Source organism: Patagioenas fasciata, chromosome 1 (assembly GCF_037038585.1).
Source record: "Patagioenas fasciata isolate bPatFas1 chromosome 1, bPatFas1.hap1, whole genome shotgun sequence".
Lineage (NCBI taxonomy): Eukaryota > Metazoa > Chordata > Aves > Columbiformes > Columbidae > Patagioenas > Patagioenas fasciata.
In genome coordinates, this window is record NC_092520.1 from 109,630,948 (window position 1) to 109,650,052 (window position 19,105).

Sequence of the window (19,105 nt, forward strand, 5' to 3'; positions counted from 1 at the left end):
TTTTAAAGAAAACTATTTTTTATTTAAATTCTATGTCTTAAGTGCAGTGACAAAGTATATTTTGAAATCTGTATAAGTCTGAAATATGTTTGCCACTCATTCTGCCCTCCTCCTAAATAAATGAGCCAATTTTACACATATTTACAGTATTTAATAAAGATGTCCAAACCAGCCAAAGTTTTTACATAAATGTTTCAGCACTTAAACATTTAATTTGCTCCCTCTCAGCAAAATTAAATGGAAACGTAATAGTCTTCTGAAGAAAGAACGCATTAAACCATTTCTCTCTGGGCGAAAAGGCAATACCTTAATATGATCATTTAACAAAAACCAACAGTTTAATTCAAGCAGTTAATAAATGTTCTTATCTAAATGCTTAAACGTTTGTCAGTTAATCCCATCTGATCAATAATTAATCAGTACTTCTTTTGGAGTCTGAATTAGTATTTTTTTTAACAAAGTATCGGAAGTTATTTGGTGGGGTTTTCTATAAATTCTTTGGCTACATACATTAAGTTAAATACACATGAAAGCTACTAGCTACAAGTACCTTAAAATAGTACACATTTACAGATTATACAAGGATCAGAGTGCAACTGTGATGAGAGAGTTATTTTCAAGGACTAAGTTACCTGCAACATCCATCTTTACATTCCAAACAGAAGGCTGTAGATGAACAAATCTCTTCTTAACCAACTAAAAATGCCTCAAACTAAACTGTTGCTTCATGTAATAATATTATCACTTTTAATTACGACATATAATCTGCAGTGCTTGTCTTTTTTTTCTTCCTTTTTTTTTTTTTCTTTTGAAGAATGCAGAAGTTCAGAAACTGCTCATATAAAGAACAGAAACACTGGTTTTATCCCGATATGGAATTATAAAAAATTTCAATTCATTTATGTCTTTTGAAGATCTTTTGTAAGCAAAATATGAAAGCAGAAATCCATGTCAGTTCTCTGAAAAAGCTTAGGGTTATAGTGATTTTGTGAAAATGCTTAATTTTCTTCTTGCAGCATTTCTTCTATTTCTTTGTCCCAGTTTTCATCGCGTTTTTCTGATTCCGTCACCACCTCATACTCTTGAAGCTCTTGTTGCAATTCCTTTTCCCAATCAGCAGTTTCTTCTACAACAGATAAATGACATGTAAGAATTAAATTAATAATACAGAATGTTGCTTATTTATATAAAACTAGATGAGTTTGCACTGAATCTCTCTTATATTCCCTGAACTTTATGGCCAATTCTCCTTAAAAACTAAGGGGACTTCAAGATCAGAAATTTCATCATCTTACTGACCACAGATAGAAATTAGTTAACATACAAGTCTATATTCCTCTGTGCGTACTTATAATAAAGATATAAAAAGCAAATATAAAGCTTAGTCATAGCAAGCATCCCTTTGCAAGTCCATTTCCTACAGTCTTTCAGTCTACTATGAACTGAATCTCCCTTTGCACTTATAAGTCTCTGGAAAAAAAAATGAATTAAGGTCATACGTTTGTTGAATATACTTCTATAAAAACAAACAAACAAAAACCAAGATTAAATACTATGGATAATTAAAAAAAAGAAGCAGGTATTTTCCTCACTGACATTTGTAGCTAGGCATGCTCATTTAATCAGGGTTAAAGGTAATCATATTTCATACTTCAGGGCAAAAAATGAGTCAGAAGGCATTCCTGTGTTAATCTCTGTTTTAATTAGCTCTACCTATCCTACGCAAGAGTACAAGGGAGGAGATGGGCGTTTGATGTGTTACATGTTGCTTAGTACTTCAGCCTAGATACAAAGGTACGTAATTCCAGAGTCCAAGTCAGTAAGGCCAGCTGAAATTTTGTTGAACGAATTACATATTAATGACTTATTGAAACATTTCCACCAAAAAGCTAGATGAAAGGAACTTGTATTGCTTTTAGGAATTCCTCAAGCTTGGCTATGTATTGGGAGGAAAAAAAAAACAAAACACACACACACAAAAAACCCCCAAAAAACAACAACAAACAAACAAAGAGAAAAAAAAAAAAATCACAATTTCAGAAAACAAGGATTCAGTAACATCCAAAACACACTGTAAGATGAATTCTGAAAATTGTATTATAATAAGTATCTACATATACAAGTGTCTTCATATTAAACAGTTAATTGCATGTGGCCAGATTCAAATCACGGTGGACTGTTTTTATGCTTTTTACACTGATATTAGTTCTTCTGAATTATTTTAAGCCTCAGTTTATTTCTTCCCATCATTCTCAAAGCTATTTATTGAATTTTAACTGTTTCAAATGCATGTAATCTTTTACAGCAGAGGCGTCTGCAAGCTCAGAGTCTGGTGCAAATGTTGCCTTTTTAGCTGGTGGCACAAGGAGAAAACACAGCCTGACTTCCAAATACTGTACTTTACCTACAAGCATGTCAATTAAAGAAAGGAAAATTCATACACATAAAGACCTATGAAAGAGAAGTGAAAGGAGGAGGTAGACAGAAAAAAGTACACCACTGTCACTTTTATGAAAGAGCCACCTAAAAATTGTTAGGTTCTTTGGATTTAAGCTCCTCACAGCTAACATTCTATATCAGGTGTGGTTCGAATGTGGTAAGAATTATCATTAATTTCCACAATATTTCATTGCAGGGCACTTCATACACTTCAAAAAATGGTCATGAATCTACTTTCCTAAATTGAATTATGTTTTTTTTTCTTTTTAAATCAGCTTATTTTAGAATTACTGTATTTAAGACGCAGACAGTAACAATAGCTTCACCTTCTACTACTGCACTCTCTTCTCTCTTTTTATCTAGCACCAGTTGTTCCATTTCTTTTCTTAGGTCTTCCTGATTCAGATTACAGGCATCGAAAGCATCACTCACAAATTCTGATACACCTGGACTTGTGGAAATCTCTTCTTCATCCTGCAGTAAGATAGTTTTGTACAAGGTTATCCAAAGAGAGGAAAAATTTGTCACCAATACATACTTCCACTCCCATGACTGACTGCCTTTAAGATAGAGTCAGAACAAAAAAAAAAGAAAAAAGGCATTACTCTGACAACTATTTTTCTTTAAGACTATTTTTGTACAAACAAAAACACTAGATAGTTATACTGAAAATGATTTGCTTTTCATCCTAGGCTCCTTTTTTATGTTCTCTTAACAACTTTAATTCTGTTTTTGTTATCTTCAGAAACAATAATAAACTCATAAGTAGTTTAGAACAGTACATAAGACTAATATTAAATTTTGACCCCAGTTCAGTAACTGTTTTCCACACACAAATAAGAGAGGACTGTGCTTTGGAAATCTTTCCAGCTTAATTTAGTCCACTGCATGTTATTGGCAAATGAATGCACAGCTCTGCTTCTGCCATGAGTGTTCTCTGGCACTGATACTACAATCCAGAAATGAACAAGGGTCATTAAAGGGTCATTATGTGTCTAGGTTAAAAGTTTTTGCAGTATCAAGCAAAACTCTTCTTGCCATTGCAATAAAATAATGTTGCTATTGAAACACATAATTTAGATTTCCTATACTTTAGCCTGACAACTGCTGAAGAGTTGGACAGAACATGGCACATGAATATATTTTTGTGAAGGTATTCCTTGTGTCCAAATACAATGCAAACCTACTCCAACCATTTTGGAAATGTCACACTTCAGAGTAAAAACATTTTATTATAATGTGCAGAATACTAATGAAAGTATTCTTCAGGTAAACTGTTGTTGTTTTCTACTGAAAATGAGTTTAAAGTGAATGTACTAAAAATTAGCATCACAGCAGAACAGCAGCAGGTTAGGACTGTCAGATATTATCATGATTCCATAGCACAACTGACTCAAAAATATGAATAATTACATATTAAGTAACAGTTTCACATCCTAAATACCAGATAAAACATAACAGCATTTTTACCTCTTGAGATTTTATTTGAGGCTTTATTGTAACAGGTGGTGTTTTTGGCCGTACTGTTTCTATTGAGAAGGAAAAAAAAAAAAGGTAGATTACATTTAAAAATAAAAAGATTTAATTTAATCTGCATAGCTATTAAATGTACAAAGGAATACTGCATTTGAAGTTTTAAGGAATCCTAATGGTTAAAGGCTGAATTCAGCCACAGGTGAACCATTTGCAACAATGAAACAGAAGAGAAGCAATTTTCTATGCTTAATTAAGGCATATTTAGCAAACCATTTCCTCGTTATGACTCCAAAGTTAAATCACAGGGACCCCTCTGCCCTCAAAACGATCCAAAGAACTACATAAATAAGAACACTTGAGATTCTGAAATAACGTCTTCTATAAAACACAGACTGCACCACATGTCACAAGATCTTTGAAGTTACAAAGGTGTAGACTCGTTCATGAAATCCAGTTACTGCCTATTGTGGAAGCTCCCAGACTCCCCAGTGGGGTACTACTACTGACATGGGCACCAGTCAGCTCTTAGGTATACCAGACCACGTCTATATGCACAGCCCTAAACGTGCACAAGAAGAGTGCTCCGCTGCCCTACCTCCTTTCACGGAGCCAAAGAAAGTACCTGAAAAACATAGCCCTAGAAGCTGTTCCCAATTTCCTAAGAAAACTCACAGTGCACTCTCTATTTAGTAGCATGATACTAGGAGACAACGATTGCTTACAAGCAAGGACAGACATTTTTTTCTTGGCAGGTAAAAGAACACTCCAGCTTTCCTCTTCCTCATGCAACTAGCAGAGGAGAGCAGTCAGAATAAAGAGCAGATGGCTGCAAGAACAATTACCACACTGGGCAGGTTGTGGTGGTGATGGAGTGCTTGCTTAGCAGTTCTCTTTGTGTAAACATGCAAAGCAGCTCTGAGCCTGCAGCTCAGCTTACTGCAGTGCACCCAGGTGGACCCTTCCTGCTTACTCAGCAATTTCTGAAGGGGGAATCTTTTCAGATTTAATTTAAAAAATTAAGATCAGCTCTAATTAAAATTATTTCCTAATTGGCAGCTGTCACTGCCTATACATCTCCCCTAGTCAATGCCCACTGCTCTGTTCCATCCTTTCTCTTCCTTCCCCTTCCCAGTCTTCAGAGGATCTGGTACTGCTCCCAACACCACAGCCAGAAAGGCTTCAGCCCTCCCTGCTCAGGACAACTGTAGAACATGGTGCTACCTTTGCCCTGCTCAGCTCTAAGTGCCCGAAGTACCACGCAGGAGAGGTGCCTCCAGCTCCATCTGCTGCTCTCATGCAGAAGCAGCACAGCAGCTCTGCACTGCGCCATGCACCAGTCTGAGGTGATTAACACACCACTAGCACTGTTCTGTCCACACTCCCTGTAATGCAGCCCAGGACACAGTTTGCTTTCTTTGCAATGAGAGCACATTACTAGCTCATATTTAACCTGGTGTCCAGCATAATTGCAGGGTTTTTTTCCATCAGAGCTGAGGTTATCACAGAATCAGACTGGTTGGGGTTAGAAGGGACTTCTGGAGATCATCCAGTCCAACCCACCTGCTAAAGCAGGTTCACCTGGAGCACATTGCACAGGAATGTGTCCAGGCAGGTCTTCAATGTCTCCAGAGAAGGAGACTCCACAGCCTCTCTGGGCAGCCTGTTCCAGGGCTCTGGCACCCTCAAAGTAAAGAATTTTCTCTTATTCAGATGTAATGTCTTCTGCTTCAGTTCGTGCCTGTTGCTCCTTATCCTGTTGTTGGGTACCAATGATAAGAGTCTGGTCCATCCTCTTGACACCCACATTATCTTAGAATGTCCTGAGTTGGAAGGGACCCACAAGGATCATGGAGTCCAACTCATGTCCTTGCATATGACAACCCCACAGTTCACACCATGTGTCTGAGGGCATTGTCCAGTCTCTTCTTGAACACTGTCAGGCGTGGGGCCGTGACACCTCCCTGGGGAGCCTGTTCCAGTGCTCCACCACCCTCTGGGGGAAGAAGCTTTTCCTAATGCCCAACCTAAACCTTCTCTGGCACATCTTCCTGCCTTCTATATCTACTGGTCTGGCACCATCTCCTCCGTTGCCTATGTGCACTCTGCCAATGATGTAACTTCATTCCCAAGGAAATAGTTACTAATGCCTGGAGAAGGACTAGAACTTGGCATTTTGTTATAGATCTCATATAGTCTCTCTAGAACATGGAATGTCTTCCATTTGCACCCTCTTTTTTCCTTCACATGAACTGCACTAATTTAACTTCATGAAAACAGCAAGTAAGGAGGAGACAGAGATGAAAACGGAAGACAATTAATTCTATTTTATAGACACCAGTCAACCTGAAGAAGAACCTCTGAACATTACAAAGAGTTACCAACAGGCAATTACTTCCAGCTTAACCTCCAATTAGGGAATCCAACCTTCAAAAGGTTATTTAAATATAAAATAACACAGATGATTCAGAGTTTCCCAAACCTATGTGATTTTCAAATCAAACAAAACTTGTATTTACTACGGTTTGGTAAATGTATCTTTGCCATTACAGAGTGTTTGGTCATTAGGACAGTAAATCTATCTGCATATCCTATACTGTCTTCTGAATTTTTCTGATTTTTTGTTAAAGGAGATATGTTTTGTTTTCAGTCACAATGGTAACTTTACTAGAATAACTCTTCAGTATTATCCAGCAACTTTCTCTTTGACTGGCAATTTCCAAGGGTTTGGATGACTCAAAGACAAGAGTTTTGTTGTTCAATAGGGTCAGTTGCCATCCCTCTCTGTAGAGCTGAAACACTTCAATTAAAACAGCCATAGCTTAGCAAATATGAGTATTGTACTGTCAAAAAAAAAAAAAAGATTATGCTGCCCTAGGACCTTACAGTTTAAGACTGCCCATCTAACTACCCATTTAGCTTGCATAAAGGAAACCTTCAGCACTGTAATTAATGGCAGAATAACTTCTATTTGACTTGCCAATCAGCCACAACACTGTCAGCTTGCTTTATTTCTGAAATTGGTTTACTGAAGCCAAGATATGCAGAAACAGAAATCCAGTAAGAAGCTCAGGGGAAAGGGGAAACATGCTGACAGTAAACAGACTTCACAGAGAATATGGGTAACAGTAAACACTATATCCTCATAGAAAATGACAAAATAGGTGCTGGATATGGTGCAAGTGTATAAGTGACATGACAGTAGGAAATGAGCCTGAATATAGTCTGTATTGAAAGGTAAAGACAAAAGCTTTTTGTTACTTAGGAAAACTCTTCTGACAAAGTTGGCTGGAATTGGAAAACTGCTTAAAAGCACTAGGAGTCCCCTCTTCCCCCACATGGACAAACAGACCAAGTATGAAGAGAGAAACTCTAATTTCATAGGAAATCCAGGATAAAAATTCAATGTCACCTGATGTATACAGTCAGTATGGATGATACTAACTTAATGAGCTGTGCTAAAACAAATCCTTTCCATACCTTTCAGTTGACTATCCTCTTCTCTGGCTTTGTTCTCTTCTTTTCCTACTGCTTGCTGTTGAGCTGCAAGTGCGGTGAGTTGTGCAGACTGTTTAATTAGGGATACCCTGTAGAAATAATTTCTCCAGAATACCTCCTCCTTTATGCTAGAATGAACAAACAGATTTTCATTACTACATTTAGAGATATGGCTCCTTTTGCTATCTAGCAATGAAATAAAATTAAATATGCAGAGGGATAGAGTAAACATAGCTGTCCTCTAAGTAAAAACTTAGAAATTTATGATATTAACACAGTTTAAAACAGTCCATAATTGTAGAACTTCTTGATCTCTTACAAGATAGTTACAATGGACCTGAACACATAATAACAACAACAACAGCAATGTTATTTCTTTAGAAAAAGCTTAACAGCATGCAGCAATACATATTTCGGAACAATATTGTGCATATCCATCTCTCTTGCCACATTATGTAAACAAAACCAACAAGCCAAATAACTGTTCTCTTCACCTGCTCTCTAAACCCAACATTCTGTTATTGTCAAACTGTATCAATCTACATCTTCCGTAGACCTTAGGTGGAGCTAGAACATATTTGATCTACATATTTGAACTTTATCTCATATTCTGGAGACAATCAAAACCCACCTGGACACATTCCTGTGTAACCTCATCTAGGTGTTCCTGCTCCAGCAAGGGGATTGGACTAGATCATCTTTTGAGGTCCCTTCTAATCCCTAACATTCTGTGATACAGGCAGAAGCCACTCCTAGTTTGCAGCAGTCCTACTTCGCTATCTTCACATCTTTCAGCATGTCTGCAAAATCTTCAGTAACTAGAAACTGCCATCTCAGAAATGACCATTTATTTTACGAGGGAGACCATCCCATGTCTTAAGTAACATTTCCCTCTGATAATCCTCCAGTGAGCAAAAGATGACCCAACTTTAACCCAGAGGGAAGAGAAGCCAGAAATGGCACGGCCCATGGGAAGGAATGTGTGTAGGTCAAGAAATAGAGGGAGGGAAGTTACCTTCCTGCCCGTCCAGGCAAACAGTGACTACTGTGACTAGGAACAGAAAAAAAATACTACTAAGCAATGGAGTGGGATAGGCAAGCACAGCATGGCCAGAGGCTGAAGACAGAGTATCAGATGAAAATATGGGCAGAGCTTTAGTACTGACAGCAAAGAACAGCAGGGAAGAGGGTAAATGAAATAAGGAGCTGGGAAGGCATATAAAAGGAGGAGATTTAAAATACAAAAGTGCACAAAGAGATGTTTTCTCTCCTGTTTCTATCCTCAGACAGGAAACTAATGTTGGGAACTCCTACTTAACAAGAACGTTGACCTAGGAAATAAGCTTAAAGAACAGAGTCTGGGGCTGGGCAAGGAAGAAAAACAGCACTGGAATAAAGCTGGGATCAAGAAGCTGTACTGGAATGGGCCATAACTTCTGGGACAAAGACCTTACAGATCTTCTAGTTAAGTCCACTAGAAGGAAGGCAGTCACAACACAGAGCTTTTGCTATTGCCTATTCAAACCGGTTTTTCTTGCTTGCATTGCTGCTGTTTTGTGGATGCTTTTACCATTTTTCCATGGAGCCTCTGACTATCTCTAATAACTTTTTGGGGTGTCAGTTACACCAATAGATCTGAACATGTTTGTTGCTGCATTTACGTTTGTTTGGAAAAAAGATTTTCAATTAATTTAGCACACTGGACATGGAAAAATTTAAGGCTGCTCCCATACTTAAGTAAATAGTTCCTTATTAGCTCTGAATTTCTAACAGATTTACTTATGTTCTTTCCTCCAATTGCTAAACTGCAATGCACATGTAATATTCCATGCATTTGAAATCAGCATATAAAAATACATACAGAGGAAGCACATAAAAAAACTGAAGGACGGTAACAGAAAAAGGCGTCATTTACAAATATTTAGAGACACATTAAAAGTACAACCATCCAGTTACCAGCAGATATTACTTACTGTTTGGGAACAAGATCAAACCTCATCCTATTGAGGAGTTCATCTTCTTGTAACATCACCATTGCAACAGGGTACATTTGATCAAAGTCAAAATTAAACTGCACACCTGCTGGAGGATCCCGCAGAAAATTTCGTTTATCCTTTGAAGAACATATTTATGGTCATTAACTGATATCAGAAAAAGGATATCAGATTTCAGATCAAAATTAAAATGAGGATCTACTTTGATTCAAATTGATACTGAAACTATCTACTCTTGCACATGATCAGTGTAGGAACAGACACATTAAAAGTATATCGAAAATATATAATTTAATGATGCCAGACAAATTTAGTTTGAAAAAAAAAAGTTTTAACCTCTCCAATAGAAAAATTTCAAATCTTAAAGGATTTTAAACACTCACTGCTGATAAGGCCAGTATTTGTTGTTGAATTGTCTCTTCTTCATTGCTGTCTACCCAGGGAGGCACTGCTGCTTCTGTTTTGGAAAGGAGGAAAAGAATTGCATGTGTATTACTACCTTTTTTTTTTTTAAAAAAAACAAACAACAACCAACCAAACAAAACAACCAACTACCTTACAGAAAGTAACACATAATGGGACAAAACCAAGAAGACTTACATCAGTAAGGCAATTCATTGTTCTTTATTCCCAAACTAAGCTCATGGCATAAGAGAGAAGCTCTAGGAACGGATCTTTGCTTATCAGAGGTACAAAAATATGAAATTAAATAGTTGCTGATTATTGTAAAACTAAAACTGTGGGAATTTCTTTGAAGTTTGTCAAGTCAGAACTTGGTGACTCTTGAAGTAGTGCTGTGTAACTGGTTAAGCTGCCTGTGAACAGAAATTTCTATACTCACTCTAATTTAGATAAAGTTTACATGTTTAAGTTTTAAAAATAATTTACTATTGTATTAATTTTATAATACCCAGAAGACACCAATTCTATAACAATGGAGAAAAACAAGTTATAAATTTGTTATAAATTACAGCATGCTAAACAATGAATAAGCATACTCGAGTTCAGACTATTTGTATTTACACAGATACTTGCACAACAGTTCTGTAGGCTGTACATATAGCAAGATAAACTATTGTAGATGTATAGAAATCTACTAATCTCTTCACTGTCAATCCAAATTCAGCCTACAGAGACATTATGATGCATCTGTAACAGTTAACAAATAATTCTTGTGCACCTAAAACTAACAATGCTTATTTGCCTATGCACCTGATATCAGCAAGATCTTTCACCCACATGGATTCACATCTGATGCTAATGCTTGCAGTTAGGCCATCTGTTACTCCTCCTTTTGGCAATCTACCTACCTATTTTCATGAAACTTGTAGAAATATATTAACAGATGACAAAGTTTACTAACAGAAACAAAAATATTGAAATACAGACAACGGGATCACATAAGCAGTCTTGCAAGAAAAAAAACAACAAGCAAAAACACAGACTAACATGCTAACTACAGAGAGTATGAAAAATTTTATCACTATCTGTTTAAGACCAGCTCATTTTCAAGATTAACAATAGAGCCTTAATTATTCAAAGTGTCAAATTACTGGATTCAGGTAACACATTAAAAGAGATAAAAGCCAATGATGAAAGGCAACACAGAAAAAAATTGTGCTTATTTTAAGTCTCAAATAGATCCACGGATGTCAACAGCTCATAGGTGGATAACTCAAAGGATTTAGATCACAGATAACTATAAAGCAGATGACTTACAGAAAGGCAAAAGAGCAATTGTGCCTTTAATGTAAACAGAGTAACTCCTACAGCAAAACTAGTTAATACTACAGTGCAAACACCCATGTTTTTCATTTCATTACGAAAATGTGACATTAATGCTGAAACTCAAAAGAAAGGTCATCAACACACCTGTCTTCAATAAAGGCTTAAGATTCAAAACAATAAGAAATCAGCTTTGCTAGTACAGTGATATTTGAGTTTATTTCATAAAGCTGAATATGGTTAAAAAAGCAAATCTAAACTAACTAGATAATGTGACACTAGCCTCATTTAAAAACATCATCTTTCTGTTCCACAACATATGTTAAGTTCCACCACAGTGTATTTCATTAAACAGAGTTTTGAAAGATTAGGTTTAGATATAGCTCAACTATGCAGCTTCCAGCAAGTTTTAGCTTATGTAATGTTAGGCATTATGAAAAAAGCATACATCACCTGATTTTTTTGTTTGCTGCTCTTGGACAAATTTTTTCTGTTCTTTCTGAAAATCTCCAATAATTGTCTAAAAAAAAATCAGGAAACCACAATAAAAGAAAAAAAAAAAATCACTTCTCTTGTTTCACATTCACCCTAAAATTGCTTTCATATACACTGTAGTATCATATTCTTATATCCCTGGTGGCCCTTTTTGTAAGTTAATTAAATTAAAGGTGTTTCATGTAAATCATACATTCCCCCTTACTAAAACATTTGATTTTGCCTTCAAAAAGTTTAAATAGTTTAAACTACTGTGTAGACTTTCAAGTTTATAGTTTTATCAAGCTCAAGGGACAAAATAAAAGGAAAATCTTAGCTGATAATTTGAACATCAGCATAACTATGCATATACACTTACTGCCTTACCATATCAAATACAGATACATAGACTAACTGTTTAGACCTATTTTAAGATATTTTTAAAGCATTAAACACTTAAAGATACAATAAGTTTCAAGTGTTACCTAAGAAACATATCCTTTGCAATAAGTCAGACTTGTAAAATTCTTAAGTATTATTTTCAGAATGTCTACTTAGCTGAAATAAAATAATTTCTCCATTTATGTTGTTGACAAATTTTCATTAAAGAATGTTCAGAAATATCCCATATTAATTTGGAATTAAAAAAAGGAGAATGGTCTCAGAAGTCAGTATGGCATAATCTAAAAGTAACAATGCAAATGTTGTTCTGTATTTGAAAGCAGTGGCAAAAACCCATGAACCTAGAAATGAAAAATTAAACCACTTGCTAAGTACAAATTTTAAGCAGTGAGGTCTATGGTTTAACAAGTTGCCAAAAAGCATGCAAGTCTTCAAGCTAAATTCAGATAAATTCCTCTATTTTTTTTTTCCTTCAACAACCCCACAATTCAGTTTAGGATTAACATCAGTGAGAGAACTACTGTAGTGCCTGTTATACAAATCAACCATTGTGGTTCCTCCTAGTTGTAAGTTACATGACTTTTTGGTATTCATGGAATAATTGATATAGTGTAAGACAAAAGCTTTATGATGATACAGCTATATTCTCTTTCTCCCCTATGTAAACTTATTAGTCAAAACAAGGAATTAATTTTACTCCAAGGCATCCACAGAAAAAAAGAAAATTTTATTTTAGGCACAAAATATGCCTAATTGTTATTTGTGTATTAAACTACCAAACAACATTGTTACTTAATTTTGATGTGGATCAAAATTACACTACTCTAGTATACTGTAGCAGGAAATAACTGTCATCATATATAGACGATTGTAACTAAAAAGTCCATGAAAACTGGAGACAAAAATGTGATACCAGAAATTTAGAAGTGTCACTTGATGATTAATTTGAAAGACAACATGAAAGCTAATTATATTAAGAAGTTGAATTTCACTGTATTTAACAAAACAACAAAAACAAAAGAGAAATTATCTAGTTCAACCTGAAGGGGTGTTTGAGAGACAGGAGTAGGAGGGCAGCTCTGGCTGAATCTCCCAAGTCTGACACTCCTGGATGCACAGTCCCACTACAGTTGAGTTAGGTTTGGCCAGTTTCCCTTTTCTTCCAAGCTACCCATTGCTAAAAACTCACAACCACTACATAGCACTTATTGCTGCTTTTAAAAAAACATTTTTCCTCTTCTCTCTTTCTACCAAGTTAATGACTTAAATTACTCAAAGAACACTTGCTGGCAGAAGTTAAGCAACTGGAGCTGGCAGCCAGGGAGGGCAAGAAAAAAGTGGCAGAGTTGGGTGAAAGAACAGGACCATAGTAAACTGTTTCATTAACTCACTGGGTTTTATGCAACCATACCTGTATAAGTCTAGGGTCTTCATACACAATATCCTCATTCTGAATCTTACTTCAGACATGCATTTAAGATGCAGACTATGGCATTTATCTTTCCAACTAAATAAACTGGGGGAAAAAAACCTACAACCCACACATCCCTCTGATATCCCCTAACTGCCTGTCTCTACTAACTCTTCCAGCCTTTCCTTCTATATCAGCATTTTTCTTATTTTCTTCTGGTCTTTCTCCAGTGTATCTACATCCTGAAAGAACGTAACACTGGTGCAGTACTGAGTAAAGCAAAGTAACCATTTTTTGGTACATTTATCAATGAAAAACCATTTCAGTCTCATCACTTATCATGACAGGAGATATCTGCTCTTGAAATATGCAATTCCTAAACCCAGCTTAAAGAAATCACACGCCAGATTTGCTACACATTAGTACAATAGTAAACAAGCAAATCTTCCAGATCGGGTATCTAGAAACAAAATACCTTATCAATGATGCTGTCGATTTTTCCTTCTTCTACAGACTTCTTTATCGTATGTGCTGTTTCAGCAACAGATTCAGATATCTTTTTTGTAGCAGCAGTAGCAAAATTGAAGAGGTAACCTTTCACAGAAGAGAAAGTGTTGAAAAAGCCATCTTTACATCCAGTTTTCTAACTAGATTTTCATTCTCTTTAGACATTCGGATACCTACTTGAAATCTTCTTTCAAATTCATTTAACCTAGCTTCTGTCCTACAAATAACTCCTAAAATACTATTTATTCTTTTGTAGCTCATGTTCTTTAGTGACCAAACTATATGTTTGATCATAACTTTCTGTAAATCAAACTTTTATACATGAACATTGTTTACTAAATCAAATATTCCTAGTCGTCCTTGAAATATTGCTTTCCAATTAATTTTTTGAAGCAATGTGTCTTTCCTAATTTGATTATTTCGAAGACATTAAGCAATAAAATAACTTTAGCAACAGTATTAAGCATAATTCTATTTTTTAAATAAAATCAACATGCACAATAAAGTCTCATGAAGGCAGCAAACACATGAAAAACTTTAGGCTAGTAACGCTTGAGATTTCTTCGAAGGTCTTAAGATAGAAGTTTGCACTTGATGTTTGCCCTTGTCTGTTTTGCATTGCCATTCTCTTTTTAGCTCCATGAGGAACAGTGTGGCCCTGTTTGCTTATTTTTCTGAACACATTCTGAGTCAGAACAGCAGTACCAAATATTTTCAAAGACTAACTAGCATTTTTTTTATATTAGAAGTGAATAAATGTGGCAGGGAAAGAACTATAATATGTAGCATGGACAGTTGCTTTGTATTGTTTGTTTTTAATTAAGGAGAACTAACTGGCAAGCAGTAAGATGTATATCACTAACCTTCTGAAATATCAAACAACATTAAATATCAGTTTGTTGACAAAGGATCTTAAACCAACATTGGTATTGCTTACTTCTCAGATAATGACATGTCACAAGCACTATATTACATTTGAACAATTGTATTATGACTGCAATACCACAGTTACAGTAGGTACAATGACAAAATGTCAATAAGTGCCATAGTAAATACAATAATATCATAATTGCAGAGGGATCTAGGTAGACTAGAGCACTGGGCAATCATCAATGGTATGAAATTTAACAAGGACAAATGCTGGATTATGCACCAGAAACAGCACAATGCCAGGTGCAAGTATAAATGGATCAGGAGTGGCTCCACCCTTCAGAAAGGGACGAGGGGTCCTGGTTGGCAGCAGTTTAATGTCAGCAGAGAGCCCTGGCAGCCAAGAGGGAAAAACACACCTTGGGGTGCATCAAACAGCATCATCAGCCAGTCAAAAGAGGTGATTGTCCCCCTGTATTCAGTGCTGGTGCAGCCTCACCTTGAGCACCATGTGCAGTTCTGGGCCCCACCATTTAAGAAGGTTGTGAAGGTGTTTGAATGCACCTAGAGGAGGGCAACAAAGCTGGTGAAAGGGCTGGAAGGAACGTCCTGTGAGGAGCGGCTGAGGACTTTGGGCTTCTCTACTTTGGAGGAAGCTGAGGGGATGTGGAGAGGGAGGTGCTGAGCTCTTCTCCCTGGGATCCAGGGGAACTCACGAGAATGGCTCAAAGCTTCATCAGTTAGTGAAGGCTCAGACTTGACATTATCAAACATTTCTTTACTGAGAGGGTGGTCAAACACAGGCACAGGCTTCCTAGAGAGGTGGTCAATGCCCCAAGCCTGTCAGTGTTTCAGAGGCATTTGGACAAGGCCCTTAACAACAGGCTCTTCATAAGCCCCAAAGTGGTCAGGCAGTTGGGCTAGATGGTCATTGTAGGTCCCTTCCAATTAGGTTATGCTGAACTATTCCAACTCTAATTCCAGGGTTAGAAGTAGTAATGGTGAATCTAAATTGCATAGTACCTACCAAAGACATATTTGAGGCACTAGTAAGAATGCAAAGCACATGGAATGGTAAGAATATTTTAGTTATTCCAGAAAAATCAGCTTTGACTTTTATACAGGGGATTTGAAAACAAAACAAAACAACACAACAGTGCTTTTGTCTCAAACAAAGAAAAAACACGACCTCCTTCTCAAGACGCCACAAAAATCCCAGTTTCCTTATAGGTTCAAAATGTAAGATAACCTTACTGTGCCAGCTTTTATTGGTCATTTTACGTATCCCTGGAAACCTTCTCATATACAATTGTTTAAGGTGCAAAAGGTGCCAAATTTTTCCCGTTCAGGTATTGTTGAACAAAGTGGTTTTTACCAGTCCTGAAACCAGTCTGAAGAACAAAATGCTTTTTGTTTCCATTAAGCACAAATATTCTTCTGAACCAAGGTACATATAAAACCTCAGTAAGAGGTGGTATTTAGCCCTAGAAAAATAGAACCAGTGATGGAAAAGCGACACTTCCACTTTAAAATGGTGAAGAAACTTTCCCTCCCTCCTATAAATCTATGCCTGTACTAAGAATACATATCTAGCAATATTTCTATTATTAGTTCACATTGACAAACTCTCCTAATCTTCGTAATGATGAGATAATGAGCAAAAAATAATGTATGCAAGGCTTCAGTTTAACAAGCAAAATTCTTTATATGCTAGGGGAGTCTTTCCACACAGCTACCCTAGTTGTTAGTCATGCAGATGTTTCTAGAAGAATCGCATGTTAAAACAGTGACAACCAAACTTTACAAAAAAAGCCTTTCCACCACAAACAATGAATCACTACACCAAATTATCACTTCCAGAGCCAACTGTATCTCTAACAGTCAGTACTTATTTTTCCCCTGAAAATTCAGACTTCTTTCCCTCCTGAAGAGTCAGAGTGACTACCAAATTAGGATCAATTTACAACAGCCAGACAAGTATTTGACCAAACTACACAGAAAATCTGCTGCAGCTCAGCCCAAGGCAAAGCACAGTCAAGAACCATCTCAAGCTAAACTTTCAGATGATATTGATCTAGTGTTTCAGAGCACCAGTAAGTAAACACTTTAGTAAAGTGTATGGAGCTGTACTTTGGATTAATTTTATCTAAGAATCTACTATAATAAAACAGAAATCTTATCTATAGCAAATTACAGTCTTGCCTCATTACAGTTTAGTTCAACAAAATAATCAAACCCCACTATTTTCCTATGGGGGAAAAAAAAAAATCACAGAAATCCCACACCAATTCATGAAGTTCATTATTCTGTATGTATACATCACTTTTCTCCCAGTGTCAACAGAACAGAAAAAGAAATACTGCTCATTTAGTAACAATTCTGAAAAAGATGATAACTGAAAGGAACATCTGCCACCCTTTACTTCGTTCATATTTTAAACATCCAAGTTTTTAATATTTTTTTAATCTCCAGTGAGGCATCATACTTTAACAGTGCACAGAATTTAATCAAATATTTCTCATTGTCAGTAACAGCTATGTAAAAAGAACCTCAGAAATGCAGAAAAATGAAGATGAAATTAGAGAGTTAGGTCATTTCCAAATTTTCAGCTTTAGCAACTGCATAGGATTGTTTTAGAACTGTGGAAGAGACTGGACAAGCTGCATCAAAAAAACTCCAGAGTGAGTAGTGATGCATACCATGGACTGCAGTTAACAAACACTTAAAAGAGATTAAAATCAAAGATATGTGAAAACATAAAAGTCATTCTTCCCTACCCTTTTTTATTTTAACTCTTCTTCACTGAGATAATTTTCCATACTAGCTTAACTGAGCTGAATTACCATTTATATCTGGAAAGATATGCCTCAGAGCTGTTTTGTTTCTTTAAAAGAATACTCTGGTAACCTCAAATTTGGATTCCGTATTTGCATCATTGTGCAAGCTACATTAGTGTTGTAGCTATCTAGATGAAAGGTTATTTTTCCTTTATATTTGTTGACCTGAAAATAAATACACTTAACTCACCATAGAAGCTATAACTGTTTAGTTCAACTAGAACTTTATGTACCAATGATAAGCACTGGTAACTTCTCCAGCCCCTAAAAACGCATTAAACTGGTCTATATTCAGGTCTCCACTTGCTACCATACTCTCACCGCACAAAGAGAATATTCCTGCTAAGATTTTTTTTTTTTAGACAGACCCATAGCAGCACTCCCTGCTTGAAGACGGCTGGCCACGACACACCCCTCGAACAAGCGAAGGCATCCTTTTATTTTTGTTTTCCATTCACGTAAAGCCCCCAAACACGGATGTGTGTGGGCGGCGTAGGAGCCTCACATCTCCCCGTTGTGGCACCTCGGCCGCGGAGGCAGCTTAAGGGGCACTTTCCGGTGGGGTGCGGGTGTGCCCCGAGGCTGCCGTTGCCGGGCGGCCTCCGCCCCGCTCTCCCCACCAGCACCGGCGTGCGAGGGCAAGACACTCACTGCCGAGTCCCTTAGCCTGGCTGAGGAGTGCCTCCGAGTCCGCCTGCACCTCCACCTGCTCCGAGCTCGGCACGGCCGGCTCCGCGCCCGCCGCCGCCTCCTCCTCCTCCTCCGCGGAGCTGCTCTTCTCCTCAGCTGAAAGCAGCTTCTCCTCGCCTGCCCGCTCCAGCCCCAACCAGCTGCCCAGGCCGCGCAACATGGCGCAGGAGCAGCGGCGGCCGCACCTGGCCGTTAACGGGCACAGACAACACCAAGGGACGACCAGCTGTATGCGGAAACCCTGCCTGCCCGCTTCTTCCGTGTACGCCACTTCCGCCCGTGGCGGGGAAGGGCGGTGCTCTAGCCTCCCTCTGGCGCCGCTGCCAGGGGGGTGTGGAGAGTAGGTGGGGCCGCGGAGCCGGCACGCGAGGTGGGCAGAGGGTTGCACGAGGCCGCCGCGGGGCACCTGTCGCGAGGGGCCGCTGCCGGGCGCGTGCTCCACTCGGCCTCGCTGCCTGCGCGGGAGCGCCCGGCGGGCGGCTCCTCCTCTTCCTTCCCCCGCCCCGCGGCCGCCAGCGCGGAGCGATTATCGTGACGGGAAAGCAACGGGTTGGGCTTGTAGCGCGGAGTTCTTACCGGCGCTGAGGGGCGCTGCCGCGGGGCTTCGCCTTCCTCGGGGAGGTGGAGGTGCCGCCGCCGCTGCCGCCTCCTTCTCCCCGCCCCCGCGAGGGTCCGCTTCAGTTTGGCAGCCCCCGGCGGTGTCCCTGTGGCCGTTACCGGGCGCACCACGTCGGGCTGCGGGTTGTAGTATCAGCCCTTCCAGAGAAAAAGGCGGCGCGGGGCGG

General features: G+C 38.2%; 2 protein-coding genes across 4 annotated transcripts in view; one reads left to right on the plus strand and one right to left on the minus strand.

Annotated features, from left to right (window-relative positions):
• On the minus strand, nt 1–18,605 carry SYAP1 (synapse associated protein 1). Of its 2 annotated transcripts, XM_065857563.2 has the most exons (9): nt 18,282–18,605; nt 13,892–14,010; nt 11,583–11,649; nt 9,788–9,861; nt 9,384–9,523; nt 7,393–7,538; nt 3,910–3,968; nt 2,766–2,913; nt 1–1,126 (listed from the first exon to the last, which is right to left on the minus strand). In XM_065857563.2, the coding sequence occupies exons 1-9, from the start codon at nt 18,478–18,480 to the stop codon at nt 999–1,001; spliced, it is 1,080 nt and encodes a 359-aa protein (XP_065713635.1). In that variant the 5' UTR covers nt 18,481–18,605; the 3' UTR covers nt 1–998. The 2 variants fall into 2 exon arrangements, with proteins under 2 accessions (XP_065713635.1, XP_071668848.1); XM_071812747.1 differs by lacking the exons at nt 11,583–11,649; nt 13,892–14,010.
• Nucleotides 18,606–18,619: 14 nt separating this feature from the next.
• The window catches only part of CTPS2 (CTP synthase 2), a 78,635-nt gene continuing 78,149 nt past the window's right edge, over nt 18,620–19,105 (plus strand). Inside the window, exon 1 of one of the 2 annotated variants that reach the window (XM_065857524.2) lies at nt 18,620–18,690. The gene's annotated coding sequence lies outside the window, so the exon portion shown is untranslated. The other variant, XM_065857534.2, reaches the window with a different exon arrangement.